A 25,963-nucleotide genomic window follows, 5' to 3' on the forward strand; every position below is an offset into this window, starting at 1 on the left:
ACGCTGTCCTAGCCTGTTCAGTTACTAAGAGGAGCCATTTTGAAGAATGGGGTTGCTTTTCGGGTAGATAAGAGAGAGTTGTTTCCTGTGTCAGTCTCAAACTTTGAGATGCCTCTCCTTGGGAGTTAGATCCAATCACCTTCTTGTCTGTAACAGTGCATTCTTTAAAAAAAATATCTCACACTTGTAAAGTTACCATCACTTTTAGTGATGCTTCGGTGTTTTGCTAAGATTTTATGTTCTGCTTTTTATTTGTCTATCCAGCACCTTTGGTTGGTTTCAGAAAGATGGCATTGGAACTCCTAGATAAACAAACAAGTAATCCATCTACTGGGTTTAACATGGAAGACACAGTTATCAGATGGGAATTTTCAGATTCACAATCTTTGATGCTATGCAGTTGGTTCTCCACATTTGTGGATTTGAGATTAGCAGATTTGATTATTAGCTGATTATTGTAGGCTCAGCTGTATTACCTACCTGTTTTGTGCTGGATCTCATTTTCTTGCAACAGCAGTCTCTCTTTTGCAGTAACAAGTTCTTCCTCCAAAGTTTTCCTGATATTTTTGTACTCCATTGTTTCTTGCTGTGCTTCCTTCAGTTGTATTTCCAGGTCCTGCAAACATATTTTCATTATATATTCATGATTATTGTCTTTGGCCATAAGGTACTTGCTATGGGAACATCCTTGGTTGTTGTTGCATTACTTTCCATCTTGAGAAGTAATGGCTGACTGGGTGCAATGATTATTGTGGTTGTTTAAATAATGTATATATTCTGCTGCCACAGGCTAAAGTAAAATGGCACTGAATTTTCTTCTCCTGGGACATGGTGGTTGATCAGGTAGTAATAATAGCCAATTGTATCTATGCCACAGTGATTTTCAATAACATTCTGAAAAGTCTAAATGCAAGTGGGCCAAGACCTTTTGTAGCCTGAGCATCTATGCCAGCCTCCCGCCTCCCCAATAACCTTTCAGTCAGCAAGTTCAACAGCTCAGCGGTTTAACCTGCTGCATAATTTAAGATATGCAAATATACAAACATTAAAACAGAATTAAATATAAACAGTATTAAAATACGCAGTTAAAAACCATTCAAACATATTTGATGCATTTATTTCTTTTATTATAATATTTATGCCACATGAATCTCAGAGCAGCATCCTATAAAATCAGTTTAACAAATGTAAAAAGTATAGAAGAAGAAATAATTTGAACAGGCTAAAGCCTTTTAGACAATTTAGCAAGTTTAGAGGATTTTTTAATTACGTTTGGGTTAAATAAATTTAGACCTCTGGATTTTAAAATAATAGTTACATAGTTTAATGATTTTTTTGTATGTACAGGCAGTTCCTGAGTTATAACATCCAACTTACAAATAACTCATAGTTAAGAACGGGGGTGAGACCATAGGAAGTGAGAGAAATCTACTCCTAGGAAGGGAAATTCAATTTAAAAAGTCTCCACTGAAGGTTTATCACCAATCCTTGTTTCTACAACAGGCATATATTTTTTTTCAAAATCCAATCGCCACAGGGACAGAAAGTGAGGTGAAATCTTCTGAACAGGGGCACAGACAGCAAATAAACACCACAGGGGTGTTAACCTTTCCCTATGCTATCCAACGCTAAACACACACACACACACACACACATATGGCTGGTGTTAGACTTTAAAAATGTACCTGTTCCAACTTACATACAAATTAAACTTAATAACAAAACTACAAAACCTATCTTGTTCGAAAATTGGGGACTGCCTGTATTTTAATCTGCTTTAAAATTTTCTAAACTGCCCGAATCCCAATATTGGAAAATAGCTGACACAGTAATTATAAAGAGAGGATCAAAGGACTTCAATAAAAACCCATGTCATTATTGGTGCAGCAATGACATCAGTGCTGTCAGCAACCGGGTATCTATGGGTATTCCATAACTGGGATGCAAAGCAGAGATGGCCACAGCCCATATCTCAATCCATAGGTAACGTAACTCCTTTGGGTACTGAGGTCTCCAGCTATTTCAGGGATTTGAGTACCACCCCCAGCAGAGGAGGGGAAAGATAGTCACATATAGTCCTAAAGAGAAGGTCTTGATCCATACAACTGACACTTCATGACATCACAAGCCTTGTGGCAGAACTGCAAGATTGTGCAGCCATTTTCCCAGCTGCCTGTGGAAAGTTCATCCCTAGGATTTGAATTCAAGTCATGAGTGCACTGTCTGCCTTGCACTCCCCCAGCAACTGCTGAACAAAGGCTTCCACCTGACTTTAATATGGGAGATGATTTAAAGCCACCTAGACTAGTAGTGATTGATGGCCCTACCTCACTAATCCACTTCTAAAGCCATTCCAGTTGACAGTGAACTCCAGTTTACAGTGTGCTGTTTAAGTGCTTCCTTTTAGCAGTCCTGAATCTCCCACCTTTCAGCTTGAGTAAATGGCTACAAATTCTAACAATATGAGAGAGCATAATTTTGCATGTTCTTACTCATCTACTGCCCTAGCTGAGTAGCCCAAACGGAGGAACTTTTACTCTTACTCTCCTGTGATCATTCTGGCAAACCTTTTCACCTCCTTCTACATTGTCATATAATCCAGAGTATCAAATCAGATAATCCACATTATTTGCTTTGAACTAGATTATATGAGTCTACACTGCCATATAATCCAGTTCAAAGCAGACCAAGTGGATGTTGTACAATGATGTAGAATGGGCACTTCCAGTTCTAAACAGATTTTAGCAACTTCACTACAAAAGTTTAACAATTAGTAATTATAATTAATAATTCACATAGTTTTTCAGTCATAACTCAGGTTGTTTGATTCTCATGCAAATGGGAATATAGTGGGAAAATCATGCAGAAACATTGGTCCTCTTATCTCTGAATATATATTTTATAACTGTGTCTTAAGAATTAATTAATGTTACCCATGAAACACTTTTTAAAGTCTTTCATCCTACATATATATCTGAGGGAATAAAATCTTCCAGCACTGGAGGAAGCTGCTGCCAACTAAGAAATGTGCCGTAAGCAAAAGAAGCTTTCAAGAGAAATGTGGGAAATATAGAAAATTGTGTTCCTTTTGTTCCTGATACTCCTCAATTTTGCCAGTGAATGACAGCTTTCTTTTGACAGTCTCAATTAGCCCATGAACATGGTGGGAGGCATGACAAGCTTCTAACAACATGCTGTTAATTTCCATTACAGGAAATCTGGATGTTAGAACAGAGCATTTCATTCTATGTAAGATTTTCTCATCAGTATAAAATATATAAGCTGGATTTCACTGTTACAATGTGTATCATATAGGCCTCTCTGACTTCAAACATGTTTTCCCTAATCACTCATTTTAATTTTCATTCTGCTATATATGACTGATAAAAGTCTCATGCATATGTATCTAGTGAGCTATAAAATGTTAGATAAGCTTATTAATAAACCAACCATATCCATCATTAGGGCAATCAAGCTCTGTGTGTGTTAATGAAGTAACTACAATGAAGGAAATAAAATGAGAAGTGTGTGATGAGGTGTATGCGCGTGTCTGTGTATGTATGTCTCCAAGTTGTTTGTTGACTTATAATGACCCTTTGAATTTCATAGGATTTTCTTATGAAGTAAGGGACACTAAAATAGACAAAGCAAAACCATGGGGGAGAGACTACCTGAATTCATGGAAGAAAGAGGTCTATCAACAGTTATCATATCAGTCAAACTGAATATAAATTTCCATCCTTTTTAACCTCTCTCTCTACCCTGCTCCTTTATGCAGCTCTCTGTGATTTGTGGGTATAGGAAGGGAAGGAGGTTCAGAAGCATTAAACCAATCAGAGTCATTATTGGCAGGCGACCCTGCCTTCACTATAGCTTTGTCATCAGCTGCATCATTTCTCAACATGCAGAGATTTTTTAGTATCTGCATATAGTGGAGTCTCGCTTATCCAACATAAACGGCCCGGCAGAATATTGCATAAGTGAAAATCTTGGATAATAAGGAGGGATTAAGGAAAAGCCTTTTAACTGTCAAATTATGTTATGATTTTACAAATTAAGCACGAAAACATCATGTTTAAAGCAACCCGACAGAAAAAGCAGTTCAATACATGGCAATGTTATGTATGATTACTGCATTAACTAATTTAGCACCCAAACATCACAATGTATTGAAACAGCTGTGGATCCGGATGGGAGGCAGACTGTGTTGGATAATGCAGAACGTTGGATAAGAGAGAGACTACTGTATTCAGCACTAAATGACAGCTATTCACATTTATGGAAAAAAGATATAAGAATTCAGGAATGTCATTATGCTGTAGGGCAGAACTTTCCAAAGTGTATGTTGTGACACAGTAATGTGCAGGGGCGGCTCAACCCATTACGCAAAGTAAGCAGTTGCAGTATAGTTGATTTTGCCCAGGGGCGCTCTTGAGGCGCTCTTGGGGGAAAATAGACCTTGACATATGTGAGTTGTAGTTACTGGGATGTATAGTTCACCTACAATCAAAGAGCATTCTAAACTCCACCAATGATGGAATTGAACCAAATATGGCACACAGAACTCCCACGACGAACAGAAAATATATATCAGTGATTGGGGGGCGGGGGGGGGGGGGGGGAGGCGCCAAAATACTGCTTGCTTACCACTGAAAATTACCTAGGGCCGCCTCTGGTAGTGTGTTGCCCGGAGTGAATGAGTGTGTCACACAAAATAACGGGAAACCTCTAAGTATGTAAAATAAGCAGTAAGCCACATATTTTTAATATATTATAAATATAAATGAAAAGTTTTGATGAGCTATGCTGTGTTTGCATACATTTCATGATGACAATTTATGTCTATCTCTTATAAGGGGTTAGTTTAAGCTCCTGTTTGTTAGTAAAACTTTATTATTGTGTTACAAAATGTTGCATGCCTCACAAATGTGTCATCAGCATGAAATGTTTGGAAAGTTATGGTATAAGGGTGAGCCTTTAACCCTTCCCTTTTGAGAACTGTGCTCCCAACATATTTGGCATCCCATTCAGTGTTCTGTTTCTTAGATTTGCCAGAAGCTCACAGAATACTTGGAACCAGCTTTTATAGACTCTCAATGACTCAAAGAAGAAAACAATCCAAAGATCTCCTCCCCTACTAACATTGAGTGCAAATGACAAAAGTCTCTCAACCTACCTGCATTTTCTCCTTCAGCTTCTGGGAATACTTTTTCAGCTCATTGATTCTCTGGCCTTTTGCTTCCAAGTCAGCCTCCAGCTTCTCCAGCTGCTGCTGTGAAATAGATTCTCCTGCCTCACAGATTTTCCTTTGCTCCATTTCCCTTTGCTGCCATTCTCTTAATGGATCAGGCACTGATTGCTGCATGGCCTTTCTCCAGGTTTCTTTCTCTCTCTCATGAGAGGCCCTTTCGGTGTATTCTTCTGCCAGTTTCTGTTTCTCCCACTTGAAGTTCATTCTCTCGCTCATATCCATACTACACGTTGCAGTTACCTTCCCACTGTTATCAAGTGGATCTCCTACGTAGGTCCAGTGATTTCCCATGGGGCTGTCTGAATCCTTTGAAGCCTGAACAGTGTTTTTGCAACCTAGTTTCATGTGTGTTATCACTTGCGGAAGAAGAATTTTGTCATCTGCTTGCTTGGTCTCCACTGATGACTTTCTCTCTTCTATCAGTTTTGCACATTTGGCAAATTCTGATGAGGCCTCCTTTCTTATTCTATGGTGTTTTTCCAAAGTTTCTTCAAGGGTGTGGATGTGCTTCTGGAGTTCCTGTGCTTCCTCCACTTTGCTCTTATACTGCAGGACAGTTTCCCTGGTCTCAGCAAGGATGTGCTGAATCTCTTCTTGATGGGCCTCCTTGAGAGCTTGGATGCTGGCCTCTTGCTCATCATGCTTAGTGTTCAAAGCATAAATCACCTGTACTCAACAGAGAGAGAAGCAACAAAATAGGGGGATGAAGATCTATCAAAACATGACAGTAGCAGCAGCTCTGTACTTTAATTTTGAAGACATTAATCCAAACTATACTAGACTGGAAGCAATTTACAACCTTTTCAAGTGGATTTACTTTAAAAGACATGGTTCCCATCATAGTTAATATATTTTTGAAACTTCAGGAAAGACCTATAACATACTAGAAAAGGTAGTTGTGACATATCACTAGATAAATAGGCTGATAAAATATGAGGTCAATATTGTCAGCCTTCGACTTGCATGACTTCTGCATCCATGGGTTGCACCATCAATGTCTTGAAATCCTCCCCACTACAAAAATGTTCCAAAAACAAATACTATTTTGGTCATTTTAAATAAGGGACACTACTTTACTATGCCAATTATCCAGAATGTATAAACATCATGTATCTGCTAAGAAGCCCGGAATTTCCCATAAAGTGGGCAGGGACATACAGCAATTGTGAAAATGTACTGAGGGCCCATCTGGTGAATTAAATGAATTATGGTAATTCAGAATAACCTAAGTTATGCTGAATTAAAAGATACCCCATTAGATCCAGTCCTTCCTGAAAGGTGTGGGTCTAATGGGGTATTGGGCCTGTGGGGACTAATTTCCGGGCAGTCCTGGGACTATCCAGGAGTGAGTCCCCATTAACATTGTGGACCTTGTGGGCTCCTGCAGCCCAAAGGTCCAGGATGGTGCCTATCCCTCAAATGCCTCAATTTATACATAAAAATAGAGCAAAATTTGCCTGGCTGCTATAACTTTCCTCCTTGCACCCTCCTGGTGCAAGGAGGAAATTTATATGGCCAGGTAAGTTTTACTTTATTTAGGAGTAAATTGGGGGGGGGGGGGCTTCGGGTTGGCTACATGCCATTCTAATTTTAATCAGAATGGCATGTAGCCACCCTCTCTCCTGGAAAAGACTGTTTTTGGGGTGGGGTGGGTGGGGATGGGAATCCACGACAAAGCAGGTTTTTAAAACCAACTTTGGCACAGATTTTGCTGCTGTCTGGAAGCGCCTTGAGATTCCCATCTAACAATCTTACTCAGTGTTCATATTAAATTCCACATGCCAGTTATCTATTAAGCATCCATTAAGCAAAAGGGAAAGACAGGGAGTCTAAAACCATGCTCACTACTTCATGATATTTAAAGACTGCAGCTCTGTTGAAAAATAAGTAACATGAGTGTTAGTGCTATATGTAGGAACATTCCAGATAAATGTGCAACATCAGAACAGAATGTATCATTTATTCCAGGAACAGAGTAAACAAACATCTCAATTCCATTTGGTTGTTAACTATAATGGGCCACTCATAAGATTTAATTTCACATCTTTTTTTTTAATTCTCCAGTGTTATATTAATGTCTTCTTCATCAGCCAAAGAAAACTGCCGGCTGGCATCTTTCCTCCTACAGGAGCCATAACTAACTTGGAACTGTGAATATTACTTTGCTATTGAACAGCTTCTGTCAAATTACTAGGGACCAGATTGAATAATTCTTCATTTTGCCTATCATGAATAATTTTTCAGTTAATGTTATCTTCTAGGTGCTGTGTTTGATTTGCATATAGCGTTAAAGCCAGCAATGACTCCCAGGTTCTGGCCCAGGGATACTTTGCATAAGGTATACAAAAAGGAAGGAGTCCTTTCCTCTTTTAACATAGAGGTGTGCGTCATGTGACCCTTCAGATATTATTGGACTACAGCTCCCACCAGCAGTCAGTAGTGAAGAATGGTGGGAGTTGTAGGCCAACAACATCTGGAGGGTTGCGTTTTGTCCATGTTTACTTTAACTGGAAGAGGGAATTCCAGAATGTGAACCTTTCTTCATTTTTATGAGATAAACCTAGCTTTGACCACATCTGAAACATAGAAGGACCGGCAGACAGACCCCTTTTTTTTTAATAGGATTGAGATTCCAGAAAGGTTGCCAGGTTGAACATGGCACAAGGCTCCTATTGTTTTAATATTTAGCTTATTTCCCACCAGGTTTCCCATACAACTTGATCAGGAGGAACTCTTCTAGCTAATGTAACTCCCTTCTCCCATGGCTATTTCCTGACCAGTGGAAAGTATGAGAACCTTTCCTTGAACTAGCAGTGGCTCGTGATGTGAGACATGAATAAATTATTGTGAGGACTAGGAGCTCCTTCCCAAATCACCAGATTCCTGCCACCACCATTACTTCATTGCTCTGCAAAGAAAAATAAGTTCTTCTCAATGTCTTCAAAAGGGCATGGGATCATTTTTGTTTTACTTATACAAAACTCAGGAATCCATTTTTAGCAACAGAAAGTTGCCAGAATTTATTTTTTATTTAGTTCCTGTTTTTGAAAAAAATAAAGCTCAAGGGGGAGATCAAAAATGGCAAAAACAGGGAAAGATTTAAAACTTTTTGGGAGGTGACCTGTGGGCTGCTCTTGCCTGCCTCTGGTCTAGGCACACAGGATATTTCACCCCTTCCACTTTGACGTGAAATGCTCCTCCCATGCTCAGTACATGCACAACCAGTGTCTTGAAGGAATACATTGTTCCCTGCTTACGAAGATGGCAAATCTCAACATGTCACATGTGAAAATAAGGACATGCATAGCCAAGCAACATGAAAATATGGTTAAGAGATTATTATTTTTTGCTAGGTTTTTGCTTGTGCCTCCTGGGAAATGCAAGATTCTGTCCCGTTCTCTCTACCCTGCTAAGTTACATAACTAAAAACTACTTTTATACTTTGTACTCAATTCACAGTAATGGAAGAAAGCTGAAGGCAAAGAGGAGACGTGGGAGGGGAGGAAGATGTGAAGGACTGGGGGGGGGGGGGGGACAGAAAAGAAATTTGATACTACTAACGCAGAATTACAAAGGCATCATGGTTGCCAACAAATTTTGCATTGACTAAGGGACATTTTTTAAAAGATATAGAGATAGAGCCCAAATGCACAGATACAATACTTAAGAATGTATTTAATATTTCCTGGTAGCACTACCCACAATCACAATGCTAACAACTTCAGATGACTAGATAGAAAAGCATGACACCCATGCTTCAGATTAGGATGGGAAAAGTGCATCTGTTGGGTCATATTAAGCCTCCTCCCCTGAAGTCAGAAAATATATTTATTTATTTATTTACAGCATTCATATTCTACCCTTCTCACCCTGAAAGGGACTCTGGGTGGATCACAGAACACATGCACGGCAAACATTCTGTGCCGTTTAGACATACAGAATAGACAGACAGATAGAGGTATGTGTCTCGACATTTTTCCAACTTCGGCGTCCTGGAGGTTATGCTCAATTCCGGCCACAGGGGAGTGCTGTTGCTCCATCCTCTTTGACGGCAAGCCTTTTTGATCACACTTTCCTCCTGTTCTTTGATTACTTTTTTTGTGGTGCCATAAAATACCTTCCCACTTAAGCAGTACCTAATTTCTCTACTCACAGCTACAGCTGTTTTCAAACTGCTTAGGTGAACAGTCAGCTGGGCTGAAGGTCGGATGCTCACCCTGACCCGTACTCTTAACCTTATGGTCCATGCATGGTTTTTCTTGCAATCAGTTCAAAGTAATGGACAAAGCTGCTCTGCTTGCTTAGGCATAGCCCATAGTGAACAACTTCATCTAATCATCACAAATATGCATCTACCAGCCTGGAGGCAATTAAACAAATGTCAGTTCTTTAAATATCCAGATAGCAATTCCACAGTCAATTTAAGCATCTTAATTTCTATATTTCTGTGTATTATTATATATTTCAAGCATTTTGTTTATGGAAGCTCAATATTACACTTTGCAAGCACCATATGCATTAAAAGATTTTCAACTGTGCAACATCCCCAAGTGTTTGGCTAGTTCTTGGCTCTAGAGGCAGAGGGCTTTGAAAACAGATGCCAGCTTTATTCTTTCTGGCTTTTGACTCAAATTATGTTATCATAGTTCAAAATAAACAAAAATGGCTTCACCCATCTATCATTATCACTTTTATTTGCTCACCCCATTTAGTGAATTTTATAGGTAATAGACAGCAGAAGCCTGCGTCATTAGTTTTTCTGTTAATCACAAAAAAGATTAATAACATAGGAATCTAAAGTAGGGCAGAATAATATATCTTTTATGAAATATATACCGTAGTTGTACCCACTAAGTAAGCAAATTGGAAAATAAAGAAAATAAAGGAAAAGGAAGTGGAAGTAGAAGCATGTTAAGGTTGCAGTCATTCAGGCACTGGAAATACGCACAACTCAATTCAATGGGACTGACATCTAAGGAGGGATATATAATGTTGGGATTTTAAAAGGTGGTATCAGGAATTCTTGTTTAGCCAGGAATGATTGTTTAGGAAAGATGCTGGGGCCATTTTGTAGTCCTTAATAACATTTATATGTTCACGGTCTTCCACAAAGCTCATATCAGAGGTCTAAGGGAGTTTTAATTTAAAACATAAATAAAGTAAGAGTGCTGGAAACCAAACTGAAAGCACAACTTGGAAATACTTCCTTTTGGAATAGACATAGAAACATTTAAGAAATGTCAAAAATATACTGAGAACTTTATTGCAGAAGGAAAATCTTTGAGGTTTGTTAACAGCTCTAAATATGTTCATTCTTTAAGAGAGGGCATAGCGATATCAAATTTGGAACTATATCACGATGCAGTTCAAATAGGGAAATTCGTCAAGGATAACAGCTCTATTGCTTAGGTGCAAATTGAAAAAGTAAAGGGTTAAAAGGTATGATGGCAAGTACGTTTATAGACAAAATCACTAAAAGTAAAGTAAAGCGAGACAACGCTTTTTTTTTTTTACTGACGGTGCAATTAAAATATGATTCAAATATAAGAAAGTACTTGCTCCATCTCCATCAGGAAATCCAATTCAAATGGAACAAATGAAAAATAAATTAAGGCCAATTAATCCATGTTGGTGGCAACTGGTACAGATAAACACATTCCAGAAAAATATACTGTAATCAGAAAGGAAGGCCCCACAAGAGCACTAATGTTATTTGAATCAATTTGCCATGATAAATCAAATCAAAGGACAAGTCTCAAAAATATATCAGACAATTCAAGAAGCAAAGTTTGGATCATTGCATGGATTGAGATTAGTATGGCAATCAGATTTAGGTGTTAAAATGGAAGAGAAACAATGGAACCCAATTTGGAAAACCCATGCTTATAAATCAATCTCAGCACAACTAAGAGAAAATACTCAGAAAATTATGCATATATGGTACTATTACCCACTCAAACTACTGTACATAGAATCAATAACAGAATCTCTAAACTTGTTGGAGAAGGTATGGAAAAATAGGAGATTGGAGCCACATGTGGCCGAGGCTGTATCTACATTGTCCTATATTCCAGGATATGATCCCAGAGTTTCTTCTCATCCCAGATTATCTGGCAGTGTAGACTCATATAATCCAGTTCAAAGCAGTTAATCTGAAATCAGATCCTGGGCAGTGTAGATATAGCCTAAAAAAGTATAGCGATTCTGGGATAAAGTGCTATCATGGAAAAATCAAATAGTGGGGGAAACAATGCACGTCAGGGGAGCTCTATTAATGATTTCTGGATTAGATAGTGGGAATAAAGATCTTATTAATAAAAATCTTATGCTGCTCCTGTTATGTGCCACAAGACTCAAAATAGTGAAAACCTGGCAATAAATAATTAAACAGGACACAGATGATAGCTCTATCATAAAGGGTAACCCAGGCATCTGCAAACTTGGGCCCTCCGGGTGATTTCGATTTCAACTCCAACAATTCCTAACAGCCTACCCGCTGGGAGTTGAAGTCCAAAACACACAGATGGCCCATGCCTGGGTTAACCCATAAATTAGGATTCACAAAAGGTGAATTGAAATATCCATTTGTTAAAACTTGGAAACCATGTATTAGTTTCATGTGTAAAAGCAATGGCAAATTTTAACCACCAAACATCCAAGAAAGATTGTACTTGAGCAAATTATGAGCAAGCTACAATAATTTTATGTAGTGGATAAAAGTTTAAAGATGTAGAAGTAATAGAATGGATAGTGCTATGTTTTTAAAATGCTTTATAAGTAATGGGAGAGTTGGGAGGGTATAGATCTGAGGATAGAAAATAATAAAAGACATTTGTATTATGTTTCAAATAGTTGAATAAAAGTATTCAATTAATTTAACTTAATAAATTTAATGAAAAGTATTTAGAAAAAAAAACAAAAGAAAAAAAACTGGAAATAAAAGTAAAAGTTGAAGTGTGTGAGACAGGAATATACACCCACTACTAATATTCCAGTTGCTAACTCATGCCCACACATTCAACGAAAGGAGTTGCCTTCATGAAGCCTGTCACTGTAAGTTTTAGAAGACAGGAAGAAGAAGAAAATATAGCAACATTCAGATTCTGGTGTTACAAGAATTGACATTAAATGTCTGAGCAAAATGGCACAAATCACTGAACTCAACACTGTCTGGATGAGCTGATAAAGGGGTCTTTGTAGTGAGCTGCCCTTGGTGAAGAGTTTTTATCAACTGAGCTTTCCATCTGTTCTTAAATGTTTTTAAAAAATATACACAACTACGTGTGCATATGTACTAGTTTAATATAAAGCTCACATCTCATGGATTTATAATAGTTCAGCTTACACAGGGCTTGTTTACACCACTGTTTAGATATTCGGCTCTGGAGTTGCCTGGATTCACACCTTTAGCGCCATACCTATCACTCTAACATTGTATGGCTGTCCACATCCCAAATTTGAATTGGTACAGCTTTTATTTCTCCTTCCCTTCCTTATTTCTCCTTCCTGCTCAAACAAATGGTTTACTCATGAGTAATACCATATCTCCCACTGAGATGCTCCTCTCCTCTGGCTCTCAAGTGGCTGGACTTCCTAGTAGGGCTTCACTGGAGCTGCCATCACCACTGAAATTGGAGACCACTGCCAGCACTCAGGCCTCCTGTGACCATCTCATGGTTCAGGTGATGCACTGCGACCATAGCATCAGGTGAAACTGAGGTTAGCCAAGGCATGGGAACCAGGGAAAGGGATCCTCCACTTGCTTACTCATTAATAAACCATCCCTTTCACACTCTGAGTGGGGGATTATGATATTCACAAACAATTAAAAGGATCTGTAATATTACAAAGCAAGTAATCCCAGCAACCTGTCTCACCCTCCTTCCCTGAAACTACCCTGTTCTAGAGTGCCCACACATAGCAAAACACAGCAGCAGCCCAGAAACCGCAGAGCAAGAAGTGTGCTTTGGTATATTGCACTAAAGTCTGAAAAAGGACTTTCATCGTGAGGTGATCAAGGCAGCTATGGCGAAAGTAATTTTTTTAACATCAGTGTTGACACTGTGTCAAGGTAACCAAAGATGCAGTCAGTCTTATTGTGCTAGCCCTGGTACTGATAAGACACTATCTCTTTGAGAGCCTCATTTGTCCTCCCTTCTCATTTTCAGTGGGGAAGGAGGGGGACAACACTCCTCTATTTGTACTCCACATAGCTTAGTCTTACTTCAGTGTAGCCTTTATGCTTACAGCCCTTCCACAAATACAGATTTCCAACAATATTCAGTTAAGGGCTATAGCCGCTTTCTCAGATGCTCTTCGAATATCTGCATGCAGGTGAACACACAAAAATGCCTTATACTGGTTAATTTAGTATTGTTTTTCTCTACTCCTGACTGTTAAAAACAACCTAGGATTTCAGTCTTTTCCAGCAATGTCTGGACATACTTCCATTGTTTCTCAGTTTTCTCTTTTTCTCCTTTAACAGGCTTTATCTCCTTTAACAGGCTCTATGTCCCAAATAATGTTAATAATAATAATAATAATAATAATAATAATAATAATAATAATAATAGGATGAATAAATCATTGCTACATCCATATAGCTCTGATTCAGACCAGCTTGGAAACTATAATGAAAGTGAAGCTTCTTTAATTAATTTGGGAAAAAGTATAGCCATGTTGTTTATCTTGCTGAAACTTTGCTATATGTTTTATGGTTTATTAATGTTGTTTATTCTTTCAGTCCCTTCCGATTCTTCGTGACCTCATGGACCAGTCCACACCAGAGCTCCCTGTCAGCCGTTGCCACCCCCAGCTCCTTCAAGGTCAAGGTCAAGCCAGTTATTTCAATAATAACAATATGGTTATGTATCCAGAATTGAAACATAAGTATCAAAATACATACATAAATACACATTTCTTTGAAAAGCTTCTATTTCATTTACATTAACAAATCAAAAAGTAGCCTGTGAAATGAAGCAAACTGTATCAAATACTGGAAACATATGTACAGGAACAACACGGGCTATGACTACTTTTCAGAAATCAAAATATAACTGTATGGAAAATGTCTAAAACTACTATGAATAAGTGATGGCCAATTCAATATTTATTTCTACTAGGCCATTGAGAATGCAATACTAATTCACCAAATCTGATGGGCAGGTCCTATTGGATTCTATATCTGGATTACCTCTTTGCAATAGCCCGCCCAACTGATCAGCTTCTGGGGAGGCAGACTATTTTTTGGCCCTATCACATGTATGCTTATACATCCTTAAAATAAATGCTTTTTTCAAGTGTGTTCACAAGAGCAATGGCCATGTACCAAAAAGCAGGTTTGCAGAACAAACTGAGTGACAGTATTTTCACAGTTGTTTCACAAAAATGTAAATGTTACCGAACCTCTTTTCTAGTTTGTGATCTAAACCCACCAGATCTTATTCAACAGAGATCAATAGTCTGTTGGCCTTGTCATGGTTAGCAGAACTGAGGTGTCACATTTTTGCTTGGTTTTTCACGTACAACATGTGAATTTTGATACACAGCTTCCTCCGACAATAATAAGAACTCGTAATCTTATTATCCATGTACCAGTTTCGCTAATATGTCTATAAATTATTTATTCCAAGGAAATTTAGAACTCAAGAGAACAGCAAAGAGGATCATAAGCTTGCTTTTGATCTTTATTTCATCTTGGAAACAGAGGCTCATGCCTCATTATTTCTCTTATCTGTCTTCCTCTCCCTCTCCTCAGTGGCACAGGCACAGTCTTCCTGCTCCTATGCTCTGTGTCCCCTCATCACACTTCTTATAAATTCCTGCCTATTGTGTATTTCTTTTTTGTCAACTCTCTGCCCACAGATGTTTCTGTTATTTACAAGTTGAGAGTTGTGAAATTATGTTGAGAGTTGTGACACGACAGCAAGGAGCGCTATAAAAGTAGGCACCTTCTGAGTATCAATCTTCCTTCTTTTGAAAATGGCAACATGGTTTTCCAGAGCTATAAAATGACTGTGAATTTGTCACTTGAGATGGGGGGCTGTTCTGCAGAAGTTTGTATTTTTCTTATTTTCTAAAAGGAGGGCATATATGACTGGCAATTAATAGATAGGATTAGGGGACTTTTACTGGATGGGACTTGAGGAGGCCGACAGCGGAAGACCTAGTGGTTTCCATGTTGTTTCCCCTTCTGGACCCATCTCTCATCTTTGAAACTCTTGTTGCCAAGACACAACCCATGAAAAGGTCTAGTAGAGTTGCACCATGTCACTTCAGTAACAAAGCTGCATCAAAGCATCTAGGGAAAAGGGGCACCCTTTCCAGTATCAAGATTTTCTTTGTATAAGAAAAATGTAAAGTTATCTCCCATCTCTGATCAATGGATTTATTTTGGTTGAGCAGAGTTGGAATTGCTCTCATTTATCTGGATTCCAGCTTCTTTTTGGCGTATCTACTTTATGCTTTTATTAGAGGTTAGGCCTACAAAACAGGATTATGTGTAAGTACTAACAATGTCATTGCCTAACAACTAACTGAAGGGGGTAATCCTAGAGGTGGTGACTATGGGGCTTATCTCAGGGAACTTTTTTTTGTGTCAAGAGCAACTTGAGAAACTTCAAGTCACTTCTGGTGTGAGAGAACTGGCTGCCTGCAAGGACGTTGCCCAGGGGATGCTTGGATGTTTTACCATCCTGTGGGAGGCTTCTCTCATGTCCCTGCATGGGAAGCTGAAGTTGAAAGATGGGAGCTCACCCTGCTCCCTGGATTCATACTGCCGACCTTTCCGTCAGCGGTCCTGTCGGCACAAGGGTTTAACCCATTGCATCACCGGGGGCTCCATCTCAGGGTACTTCAACCTTGCCATAGCCTCATGACCCAAGGGTTACAACAAATCCAACACCTAAAACAAGTCACATGGTGCATGGTGCTGGCTAAAATGTTTCCTGTATCATAAACAAATTGATATTAAGTAATACACTCACCAGTCTCAAATGTCTGGTGAATGGGGACTAATCAGGATAGTGCCAAGAACAGCATATATCCCATTGTAGAAGAAGAATGACTACAATTTATGCATAGCCATGCATATATACACATATGATGGGAATAATGGAAAAGCAGACCCTGGTGTGCTTTTCACTGGATCCATCTCTGAAAGATACAACATCATTCACTACCTTGAATTCTATATGGAGAGAAAGGTAGTGTATAAATTCAATAAATAAATAATGTTGACAAAGAGATTTTATGTGAGACTGAAAAGCAAAAGCTCTGAAAGAAAGGAAGTAAACCGTTTCCAACCCTCTTGAATTTCTTGAACCAGCATGATGCAGAATGTTATCAGACTCATAGAATTACAACAAATATTCCTCAAGCTCCAGTACACAATATATGAAGTAAAAAACAAATCAGCAAGGCAGGACTAACCTAGGGAGAATGAGATAAGAAATGGCAGTACCCCACAACTAATTACATACGTATTCTGCTCTTTCCCTGACCAAGCTTTGTCTACTGTGTTATTTACTACAGACATACTGCTATGAAACAGAATAAAAAATCTCAGGGTTTGAAGCTCTCCTTCACCATCCTCCCAATGTTAATACTGCTGAAAAAGCTGGAGCTCCAATGCAAAGGATGAGGGAAAGTGGGCAACCCAAGCTTAAAAGGAACTGTCACCTGTTTTGGTAATTGAGAATATCTCTGTCACTAAGGCTCCTTCCACACAGCTGAATAAAATCCCACATTATCTGCTTTGAACTGAGATAAATGGCAGTGTGGACTCAAATAACTAGTTCAAAGCAGGTCTTGTGAGATTTTCTGCTTTGATATTCTGGGTTATATGACTGTGTGGAAGGCTTCTATATTCCAGACCAAACCAGCTTGTGACATTTGTAACATCTTAAGCAGCCAAAACTCCGATTTCACAATTTATGTTCACTTAATGTTTGTTTTAGGGTCCATATAACTAAGAATATCTAGGCTGATAATCCACAATATCTGCTTTGAAGTGGGTTATATCAGTCCCAGTGGCGGCTCAACCCATTATGCAAAGTAAGCCATTTGCAGCATAGTTTATTTTGCCCAGGGTCGCCTCTGATCAGTCCACACTGGGCCGCCTCTGATCAGTCCACACTGCCATATAATCCAGTTCAATGTGGATTTTATATAGTTGTGTGGAAGGGGCCCTAAAATACATTATTGTTTTTTAATTGTTTGAGGCTGCAACTTTATATCTACTTATTTGGGAGTAAGGGCCCTTCTACACAGACATATAACCCAAAATATCAAGGCAGAAAATCCCATAATATCTGCTGTGAACTGGGTTATCTGAATCCACACTGCCATATATTCTAGTTCAAAACAGAAAATGTGGAATTTTCTTCAGCTGTGTGGAAGGGGGCTAAGTCCCACCCGGGAGTAAGCCTCAATCGCACTTGCTTTTGAGCAGACACATACTTGTAAACCAAATGTTATTGATGAGAGGCAAAATATATAATTGTCAAAATTAAATTCAGTTATAGGGACTAACTGTGAAATTGTAAAATTGCAATATAGTTGGCACTCTACATTTGCGGGTTTAACTTTTGCAGGTTTGATTAATATACCCTTTCCCGGAATCTCTAATTCTCCTAGTCTGACTCTAGCCATATAGTGGTAGTAGAGCAATTAAGAGATTCCTGGAGAGAACAACGCTCTAGAAATCTCTTATGTCCTTTCAGCATAACTCTGGACCCATCTCCATGGGCCAAATGAAACGGGGTGAATGGTGCACAGAGCCAACTTGCTCCACACGCCAGGTAAGGGCACTTAATGCAGTCTTGCCTTGTGTTAGCTAAAGTAAGAGAATGCCAGTTTTGATTCAGAAATGGTCACTGGTGTTTACACAGTTATCCCACTTTCTCTGGGTTCAAATAGCCCATAGACAGGTGGTGCCAATTACAATTATTGTCCTGTAGCCATAGTAGTGGCAACCATGGAGTGTGGAATTGCTCCTGATTTTTGCTCATTACCATTGCTAGTGCTTTCCAAAGCACCTTTTCAAGTCCTGTTGGCATGTTTGCATGTGTCAGCAATGGTGATGTGTGATAACCAGAAGCAATTCTGTGCTATGACAGCAACAGGGCATCAACAGTAAGGGTGGCTGTCCAGAGGTGCTGAACTGGACTCAGTGCCACTGGATGGTGTGGATTCCCATTTGCATCTGCAAAAGGACTCCCCTGCGGTTGGCCAAAAGCACTGCACTCCAAATCAGCCCCTGAGTGAATGGCCAATGTAGGTGCACCCTCTATGATCAGCCTCCAGTGTACATGAACCAAAGAACCACACTGGAGGAACTAGACATTCTGAAAGAAAGGATCTCTAAAGCAAAAAAGGTAATTTTTATTTCACTTTTGGAGGGGTCCTTCATTCCTAACCTCAGCAATTGTGGAGGGCTCACTATGCTGTATAAATATGAAATTTTGTATTTTAAACAGTGCTAGAAGTAAGACATTTCACAGATGCACGGTTCATAAATTGGGCAATGAGGATGGCACCCCAGATTAATTTGGACTGCAGTCCAAATATGTATTTTTGTGAGAACACTGAACTGAATTCAGTATGACTTTTTTTCAAAATAAACATGCCATAACTGCAGTTCAAAGAAGTGCAGCTTCTACCCCCAACCCCAGTCTCTCAGAGGATTTCAGTACAGGTAACAGAAATCAAATAGTGTACTGGAACTGTAGCTCAATGCAAATGATGAAGATGAATGTATGGAAAACCTTGGGATTGTAACAGGGTTTGCACAAGACATTTTTAAAGCATTTACGTCAATTTTGCATGCATTATGGATAGAGAAGGAACTCTAAACTTGTAGTGATTTTGTGCATTTAGTCCTGTAGAATCAAGATTTGTTCATGTGTGAAGCTGTGTATTCATGCAAATAGAACTATTACAAAACACATAAGTATACATTGGTAACAGCACAAAGGCTCACATGTGGGCAAGGATATAAATCTGCACTCGCTGTGCAGTAAGCTCTCATAAAGCACATGGTTTGTTATTATTTAGGGATGAGTGAAGATCACAAGTCTGTAGAAGTCTGCAATGTTCAAATCCCTTAACAATAAGCATTTACATAGCTCTCTCGTTTTGTATATTCGTGTCAAAACAATAACTCAAAGATTTAAAAAGCATTTAAAAAGGGACTGATTTGTATTGGAAGAAGTGCATATATAGAAACTGAGATCACTACTGATATGTGTATACATACATATTCTTTTTTTAGGAAATGAAAAGGCATGTGCGGCATACAAACTATTATGTCACACTTCTAAAAAGATGTTGGGGAAACCTTGTGGGACATAAAAGCAGCAATAATATGCTGCTAAATTATGTATGCTGCAATTAAATTGTATGCAGTGTGTAAACTAAAGACCTCTGTTGGCTCTGAGTTGTAGGCTGAATCTCCAGAATACGGATGCAGTTGTGATGAAAAAAGTAACTGATGAAGTATGAACAACAAAGTAGCATAAAAGTCTAATATACTTTGGTCCAATTTTTAGGAATGAAATCTTAGCAAGATTCTGCCTTGGTCAGACCACACCTGGAATACTGTGTCCTATTCTTGGCACCGCAATTTAAGGGAAATGTTGACAAGCTGGAATGTGTTCAGAAGAAAGTGACTAAAATGATCAAGGGTCTGGAGATCAAGCCCCATGAGAAGTGATTTAAAGAGCTGGACATGTTTAACCTGAAGAAGAGAAGGCTGAGAGGAGACATGTTGGCCATGTAGCAATATGCAAGGGGAAGTCATAGGGAGGAGGGAGCAAGCTTGTTTTCTGCTTCCCTGGAGACTAGGACGTGGAACAATGGCTTCAAACTACAAGAAAGGAGATTCCACCTGAACACGAGGAAGAACTTCCTGACTGTAAGAGCTGTTCAGCAGTGGAACTCTCTGCCCTAGAGTGAGGTGGAGGCTCTTTCTTTGGAGGCTTTAAAGCACCTAAAATGATCAACGGTCTAAAGACCATGAATCCCCAAGAGAAGAGTCTTAAAAGAACTAGGCATGTTTAGCCTGCAAAAGGGAAAGCTGAGATGAGACATGATAGCCATGTATATGTGAAAGAGTGTCATAAGGAAGAGGGGGCAAGCCTGTTTTCTGCTGCCCTAGAAAATAGGACTCGGAGTAATGGATTCAAATTATAGAAAAGGAGATTCCACTTGAACATAATAATATAATAATAAAACTTTATTTGTATCCCTCTCTATCTCCCTGTGAGGACTCAGGAGATACAAACAAAGGCAAACATTCAATGCCAGTATCAAAAGACAGTAACCGTAAAAATTTAAACAGAAAATCATTAAAATTAAATCACGACACCAAGCATTATATGACATAAAGTTAAAATTAAACAATTCACAACATCAGATTATAACAATTTAAAAGCCAGCCTAGCCAGAGTGTCATACCTTAGGAAGAACTTCCTGACTGTAAGAGATGTTCAGCAGTGGAACTCTCTGCCACGGAGTGGAAGTTCCTTCCTTGAAAGCTTTTAAACAGAGGCTGGATGGCCATCTGTCTGGGGTTGTTTATGCTTTTCCTGTATGGTGGGGGGTTGGACTAGATGGCCCATGTGGTCTCTTCCACTCTATGATTCAAAGTGTGTGTGTGTTATCCCTTCTCTATGCTAACCAAAGCTTTGGAAATATATAGCACTGGGAAGGGATAAGACACACACGCATGGATATATATATACGATGTGTGTGTGTGTATATGTATATATATACACACACACATACATATATGTGTGTGCTTGCGTGTGTGTATATAAGTGTGGCTGGAGTTACACTCATCCACACAGTCATATAACCCAGAAGATTAAGGCTGAAAATCCTATAATATGTGCATGTGGACAATTTCAACAGAAAGGAGGAAACCATGAAAAATCTGGCTACCAGTATTAAAAAATCTCCAAAATCAGGACAGTAAATAAAGAGCAACGCTAAAAAAATAGGGGGATTCCAGAGAAGAAAAAATCAGGGCCAGCTAACACCTCCCAACAAAGGATGCTTCCAAGAAGGAAGCAGCCAAGCTTTGAAGCTGCAAGGCCATTCAATGCTAATCAAGATGGCCAATTGCAACATTCACACTTGCTTCCAACAGACAAGAGTTCTTTCTCCCATCCGGGACATCCCACAGATATATAAACCTCACTTGCCTAGTTTCCAATAAACCTCACAACCTCTGAGGATGCCTGCCATAGATGTGGGCAAAACTTAGGAGAGAATGTTTCTGGAACATGGCCATACAGCCCGGAAAACTCACAACAACTCAGGACACTATCTGCTTTGAATTGGGTTACCTGAGGCTCCTTCCACACGGTTGTATAACTTCCCAGATTATCTGCTTTGAACTGGACTATATGGCAGTGTGGAATCAGATAACTCAGCTCAAAACAGATATTGTGGGATTTTTTGCCTTGATATTCTGGGTTATATGGCTGTGTGGAAGGGCCATGAGTTATCGGAGTCCACTTTGTTGTTCGTTTGTCCAGTTGCTTCCAACTCTTCGTGACCTCCTGGCCCAGCCCATGAAAGAGCTCCCTGTCGGCCATCACCACCCCCAGCTTTTTTTGTTGTTTTGTGTCAGGAGGAACTTAAGAAACTACAAGTCGCTTCTGGTGTGAGAGAATTGGCCGTTTGCAAGGACGATGCCCAGGGTTGACGCCCGGATGTTTTGCTGTTTTACCATCCTTGTGGGAGGCTTCTCTGATGTCCCCGCATGAGGAGCTGGAGCTGACAGAGGGAGCTCATCCGCGCTCTCCCCGGATTCGAACCTGCAACCTGTCGGTGGTCTTCAGTCCTGCCGGCACAGGGGTTTAACCTGTCAATCCAGTCACTGAGTCCACAATGCCATATAATCCAGTTCAAAGCAGATAATGTGGGATTTTATGCAGCTGTGTGGAAGGGGGGCACAGATTCAACTTCAGAACCTACCCTCAGAGGGCCCTTCCACACAGCTTTATATCCCAAAATATCAAGGCAGAAGATCCCACAATATCTGCTTTGAGCTGATATTGTGGGATTTCCTGCCTTGATATTCTGGGATATGGAGCTGTGTGGAAGGGCCCTGAGACTAACGAACAAAGCTTTGAGGTGTCTGTTGGGAGGCCTTTCCCTAAACTGAGGGGCTAAGGAGGAGCGACAGGTGTGCGTGCCCTCCCTCCTGCCCTCCTTGAGCCTTTTCAATGAGGCCAAAAAGTCCCTTCAGCGACAAGCCCTGTCAGTCAAAACATCCCGCGCGCGCCTCCAAAGAGGGCACGAGACTGGGGAGTCCTAAACGGGCACGCGCACTTGCTCCTTTTCTGCTGTGGGCGAGGGTCCCTCCCTCCACATTGGGAAAAGGGTGCAAAAGAGAGGGAGGGGGGTGGGCGCGAATCCGGGCAAGGCTCGCGCTGGATGTTGTTACGCAAGGGGCCCGCCCCCCGCTGTCCTGGGGAAGCACCTCGCGCCCACCTGTCCTCGAGGAAGTTTCTCATACACACACACACACACACACACACAGAGCTCGCGACCCACCTTGGTGAGCTGGGCGATCTTCTTGCACATCTTGGAGTGCATTTCCCGCCCGCCTTCGTCGCGAGCCCCCTCGGCCCCCGGAGGAGGAGGAGGAGAGGGAGCGGGGGCCGCGCTCGCGGCTGAAGAAGCCATGAGGCTGGCGGCGGGCGAGCCTTTCTCCTTGGCAGACCCCCGCCGGGCGCGGAGCCTCCTTCCATGAGCCGAAAGGGGAGGGAAAACTTCGCTCCGGCGGCGGCGAGGAGGAGGAGGAGGAGGAGGCGGGCCCAGAGAGAGAGAGAGAGAGAGAGAGAGAGAGAGAGAGTACCTGCCTGCTGCCTGGGCTCTCCCTCCCGCCGAGGATGGGGCCAGAGGAGGCGCCAGTCTCCTCCTCCTCCTCTTCCTCTGGCCAAATGGGGCTGCAAAGGGGGAAATGCCTTGGGGAAACAACAACAGCCACACCACTAAGAACATTTTGTCAAGCTTCGGCAATCACTGGGCTGCTGTGCGTTTTCCGGGCTGTATGGCCATGTTCCAGAAGCATTCTCTCCAGACATTCCGCCCACATCTATGGCAGGCATCCTCAGAGGTTGGGAGGTTTGTTGGAAACTAGGCAATTGGGGTTTATATATCTGTGGAATGTCCCGGATGAAAGAACCCTTGTCTGCTTGAGGCAAGTGTGAATGTTGCAATTGGCCATCTTGATTAGTATTGAATGGCATTGACCCGGCCCAAATTACCTGTCCGAACGCATCTCCCCCTATGAACCTCCACCAGGAAGGTCCTGCTTTCCGTCCCGCCATTGTCACAGGCACGATTGGTGGGAACGAGAGACAGGGCCTTCTCGGTGATTGCTCCCCCGCTATGGAACTCCCTTCCTGGTGAGATCAGGTCGGCCGCCTCCCTCCTGTCATTTAGAAGGACAGTAAAAACTTGGCTGTGGGACCAAGCTTTCGGACAGGGAAATAAAACGGCAATAGGAAAGATGACCAGGCCAATTGGATTTGATGCGGATGGCTAGGATGGTTTTAAATGGTGTATTTTAATGTTTTGTTAAATGTTTTTTTAATGTTTATGTATTGCAGTGTTTCTCAACCTTCCTAATGCCACAACCCCTTAATACAGTTCCTTATGTTGTGGTGACCCCCCCCCCCCCAAACATAAAATAATTTTTGTTGCTACTTCATAACTGTATGTTTTGCAACTGTTGTCAATTGTAATGTAAATATCTGGTGTATTTTCATTGACTGAACCAAATTTGGCACAAATACCCAATACACCCGAGTTTGAATACTAGTGGGGTTGGCGGTGGGTGGTGGGTGATTTTGTCATTTGGGAGTTGTAATTGCTGGGATTTATAGTTCACCAACAATCAAAGAACATTCTGAACTCCACCAACAATGGAATTGAACCAAACTTAGCACTCAGAACTTCAATGACCAACAGAAAAAACTGTAAGGGTTTGGTGGGCATTGACCTTGAGTTTTGGAGTTGTAGTTCGCCTACATCCAGGGAGAACTGTGGACTCAAACAATGATGGATCAGGACCAAACTTGGCACAAATACTCAATATACCCAAATGTGAACACGACTGGAGTTTGAGGAAAATAGATTTTGACATTGTAGTTGCTGGGATTTATAGTTCACCTACAATCAAAGAGCATTCTGAACCCCACCAACATTAGAATTGGGCCAAACTTCCCATACAGAAACCCCATGACCAACAGAAAATACTGTGTTTTCTGATGGTCTTCAGCGACCCCTCTGACACCCCCTCACGACCCCTCCAGGGGTCCCGACCCCCAGGTTGAGAAACACTTATATATTGTATGTGAATTTGTGTCCCGGCATTGAATGTTTGCCGTATATATGCTGTGCTCCGTGATCAATTGCAATATTCACATTTGCCTTCAACAGACAAGAGTTCTTCCTCCCATCCTGAACCTTCCACAGATATATAAACCCCACCTGCCTAGTTTCCAACAGACCTCACAACCTCTGAGGATGCCTGCCATAGATGTGGGCGAAAAAACAGGACATAATGCTTCTGTAGCAAGTGTGAATGTTGCAATTGGCCAGCTTGATTAGCATTGAATAACCTTGCAACTTCAAAGCCTGGCTGCTTCGTGTCTTGGGGAATCCTTTGTTGGGAGGTGTTAGCAGACCCTGATTGTTTCATATCTGGAATCCCATTGCTTTCTGAGTGTTGGTCTTTATTTACTGTCCTAATTTTTTTTAGTTTTTTTTTTGTACTGCTAGCCAGATTTTGTTCATATTCATGGTTTCCTCCTGTCTGTTGAAATTGTCCTTTGCTGAATGCTACCTTCAGCAAAGGACAAGAGGGATCCTCTCACTTCTGCAGGAGTCTACCATATACTTTACTGTAAGAGGGTGCTCCTTTAAAAAACTCTACTGCATTTACTATAAAATATAATGTGACTGTGGTGGAATTGCAGGTTTGTGTGAAGTCCTGACTCTCCCTTTGAGCCATCACTGCGAGGGCCGCTTCCACAAACTGGCACAAATTGGACTGTGCATGGGAAGCACTCGCTCTCTTTGGTTTAATGTGTAATGAGGGGGTGGAGTTCATTTTTCTATTGTTTTCTTTCCTTCAGACCAAGCAAAATGCCATGGTTGGTGGTGCCCTTTTTCTAAGGCTTGCCTGTGATTAGCAACCATTTTTTTGCAAGCTATGCTTAGCCCACTTGGCTCAGTTTCAGGCCTTCAATGGAAGAGGGCAATCTGAGGTCACCTCTCATTAGAAATAGGATCGGTTTCACTCTGTAGGCCTAGAGACGAAAGTGATCTGTCCCGTTGCCAAGCCAGCAGGTGGGTTGCCAGCTGAGAGAAGCGGAGGAAGTAAGACCCATCACCCAAAGAGAAGGCAGGTTTGAAGTGTGATCTTTCCACAGGCTCTTAAGAGTGGAAGGAGAAAATATTGCAGTACTTAACATCAATCAGTAACATATTTCAGCAAGAATGCTCATTGTCAGCCCAGAAATGCCCATGGTCTCCCCTACCCCATTTTAACAAGGCTTTGAGAATGGATGAGATGAAGATGCATCACTCAAAAACAGTGCTGAACACTTACCATTAGGTTCAACATGACATATTTTTGAATTATTTACTTTAAAGTAAACTTGATAGAGCCCCTGGTAGTGCAATTAGTTA

At 40.7% G+C, this 25,963-nt stretch overlaps 1 protein-coding gene across 4 annotated transcripts in view; it reads right to left on the minus strand.

The window, feature by feature from the left end:
* The window catches only part of FAM184B (family with sequence similarity 184 member B), a 79,218-nt gene extending 56,150 nt beyond the window's left edge, over positions 1–23,068 (minus strand). For all 4 annotated transcript variants that reach the window (XM_060777919.2, XM_060777918.2, XM_060777917.2 and 1 more), the window contains exons 1-3: positions 22,817–23,068; positions 5,177–5,917; positions 481–616 (exon numbers count right to left, since the gene is read on the minus strand). In XM_060777919.2, the coding sequence (XP_060633902.2) occupies positions 481–616; positions 5,177–5,917; positions 22,817–22,948 (1,009 nt within the window). In that variant the 5' untranslated portion in view covers positions 22,949–23,068. The remainder of the gene's footprint in view (positions 1–480; positions 617–5,176; positions 5,918–22,816) is intronic.
* Positions 23,069–25,963: the final 2,895 nt, after the last annotated feature.

This window comes from Anolis sagrei, chromosome 5 (genome assembly GCF_037176765.1).
Source record: "Anolis sagrei isolate rAnoSag1 chromosome 5, rAnoSag1.mat, whole genome shotgun sequence".
NCBI lineage: Eukaryota > Metazoa > Chordata > Lepidosauria > Squamata > Dactyloidae > Anolis > Anolis sagrei.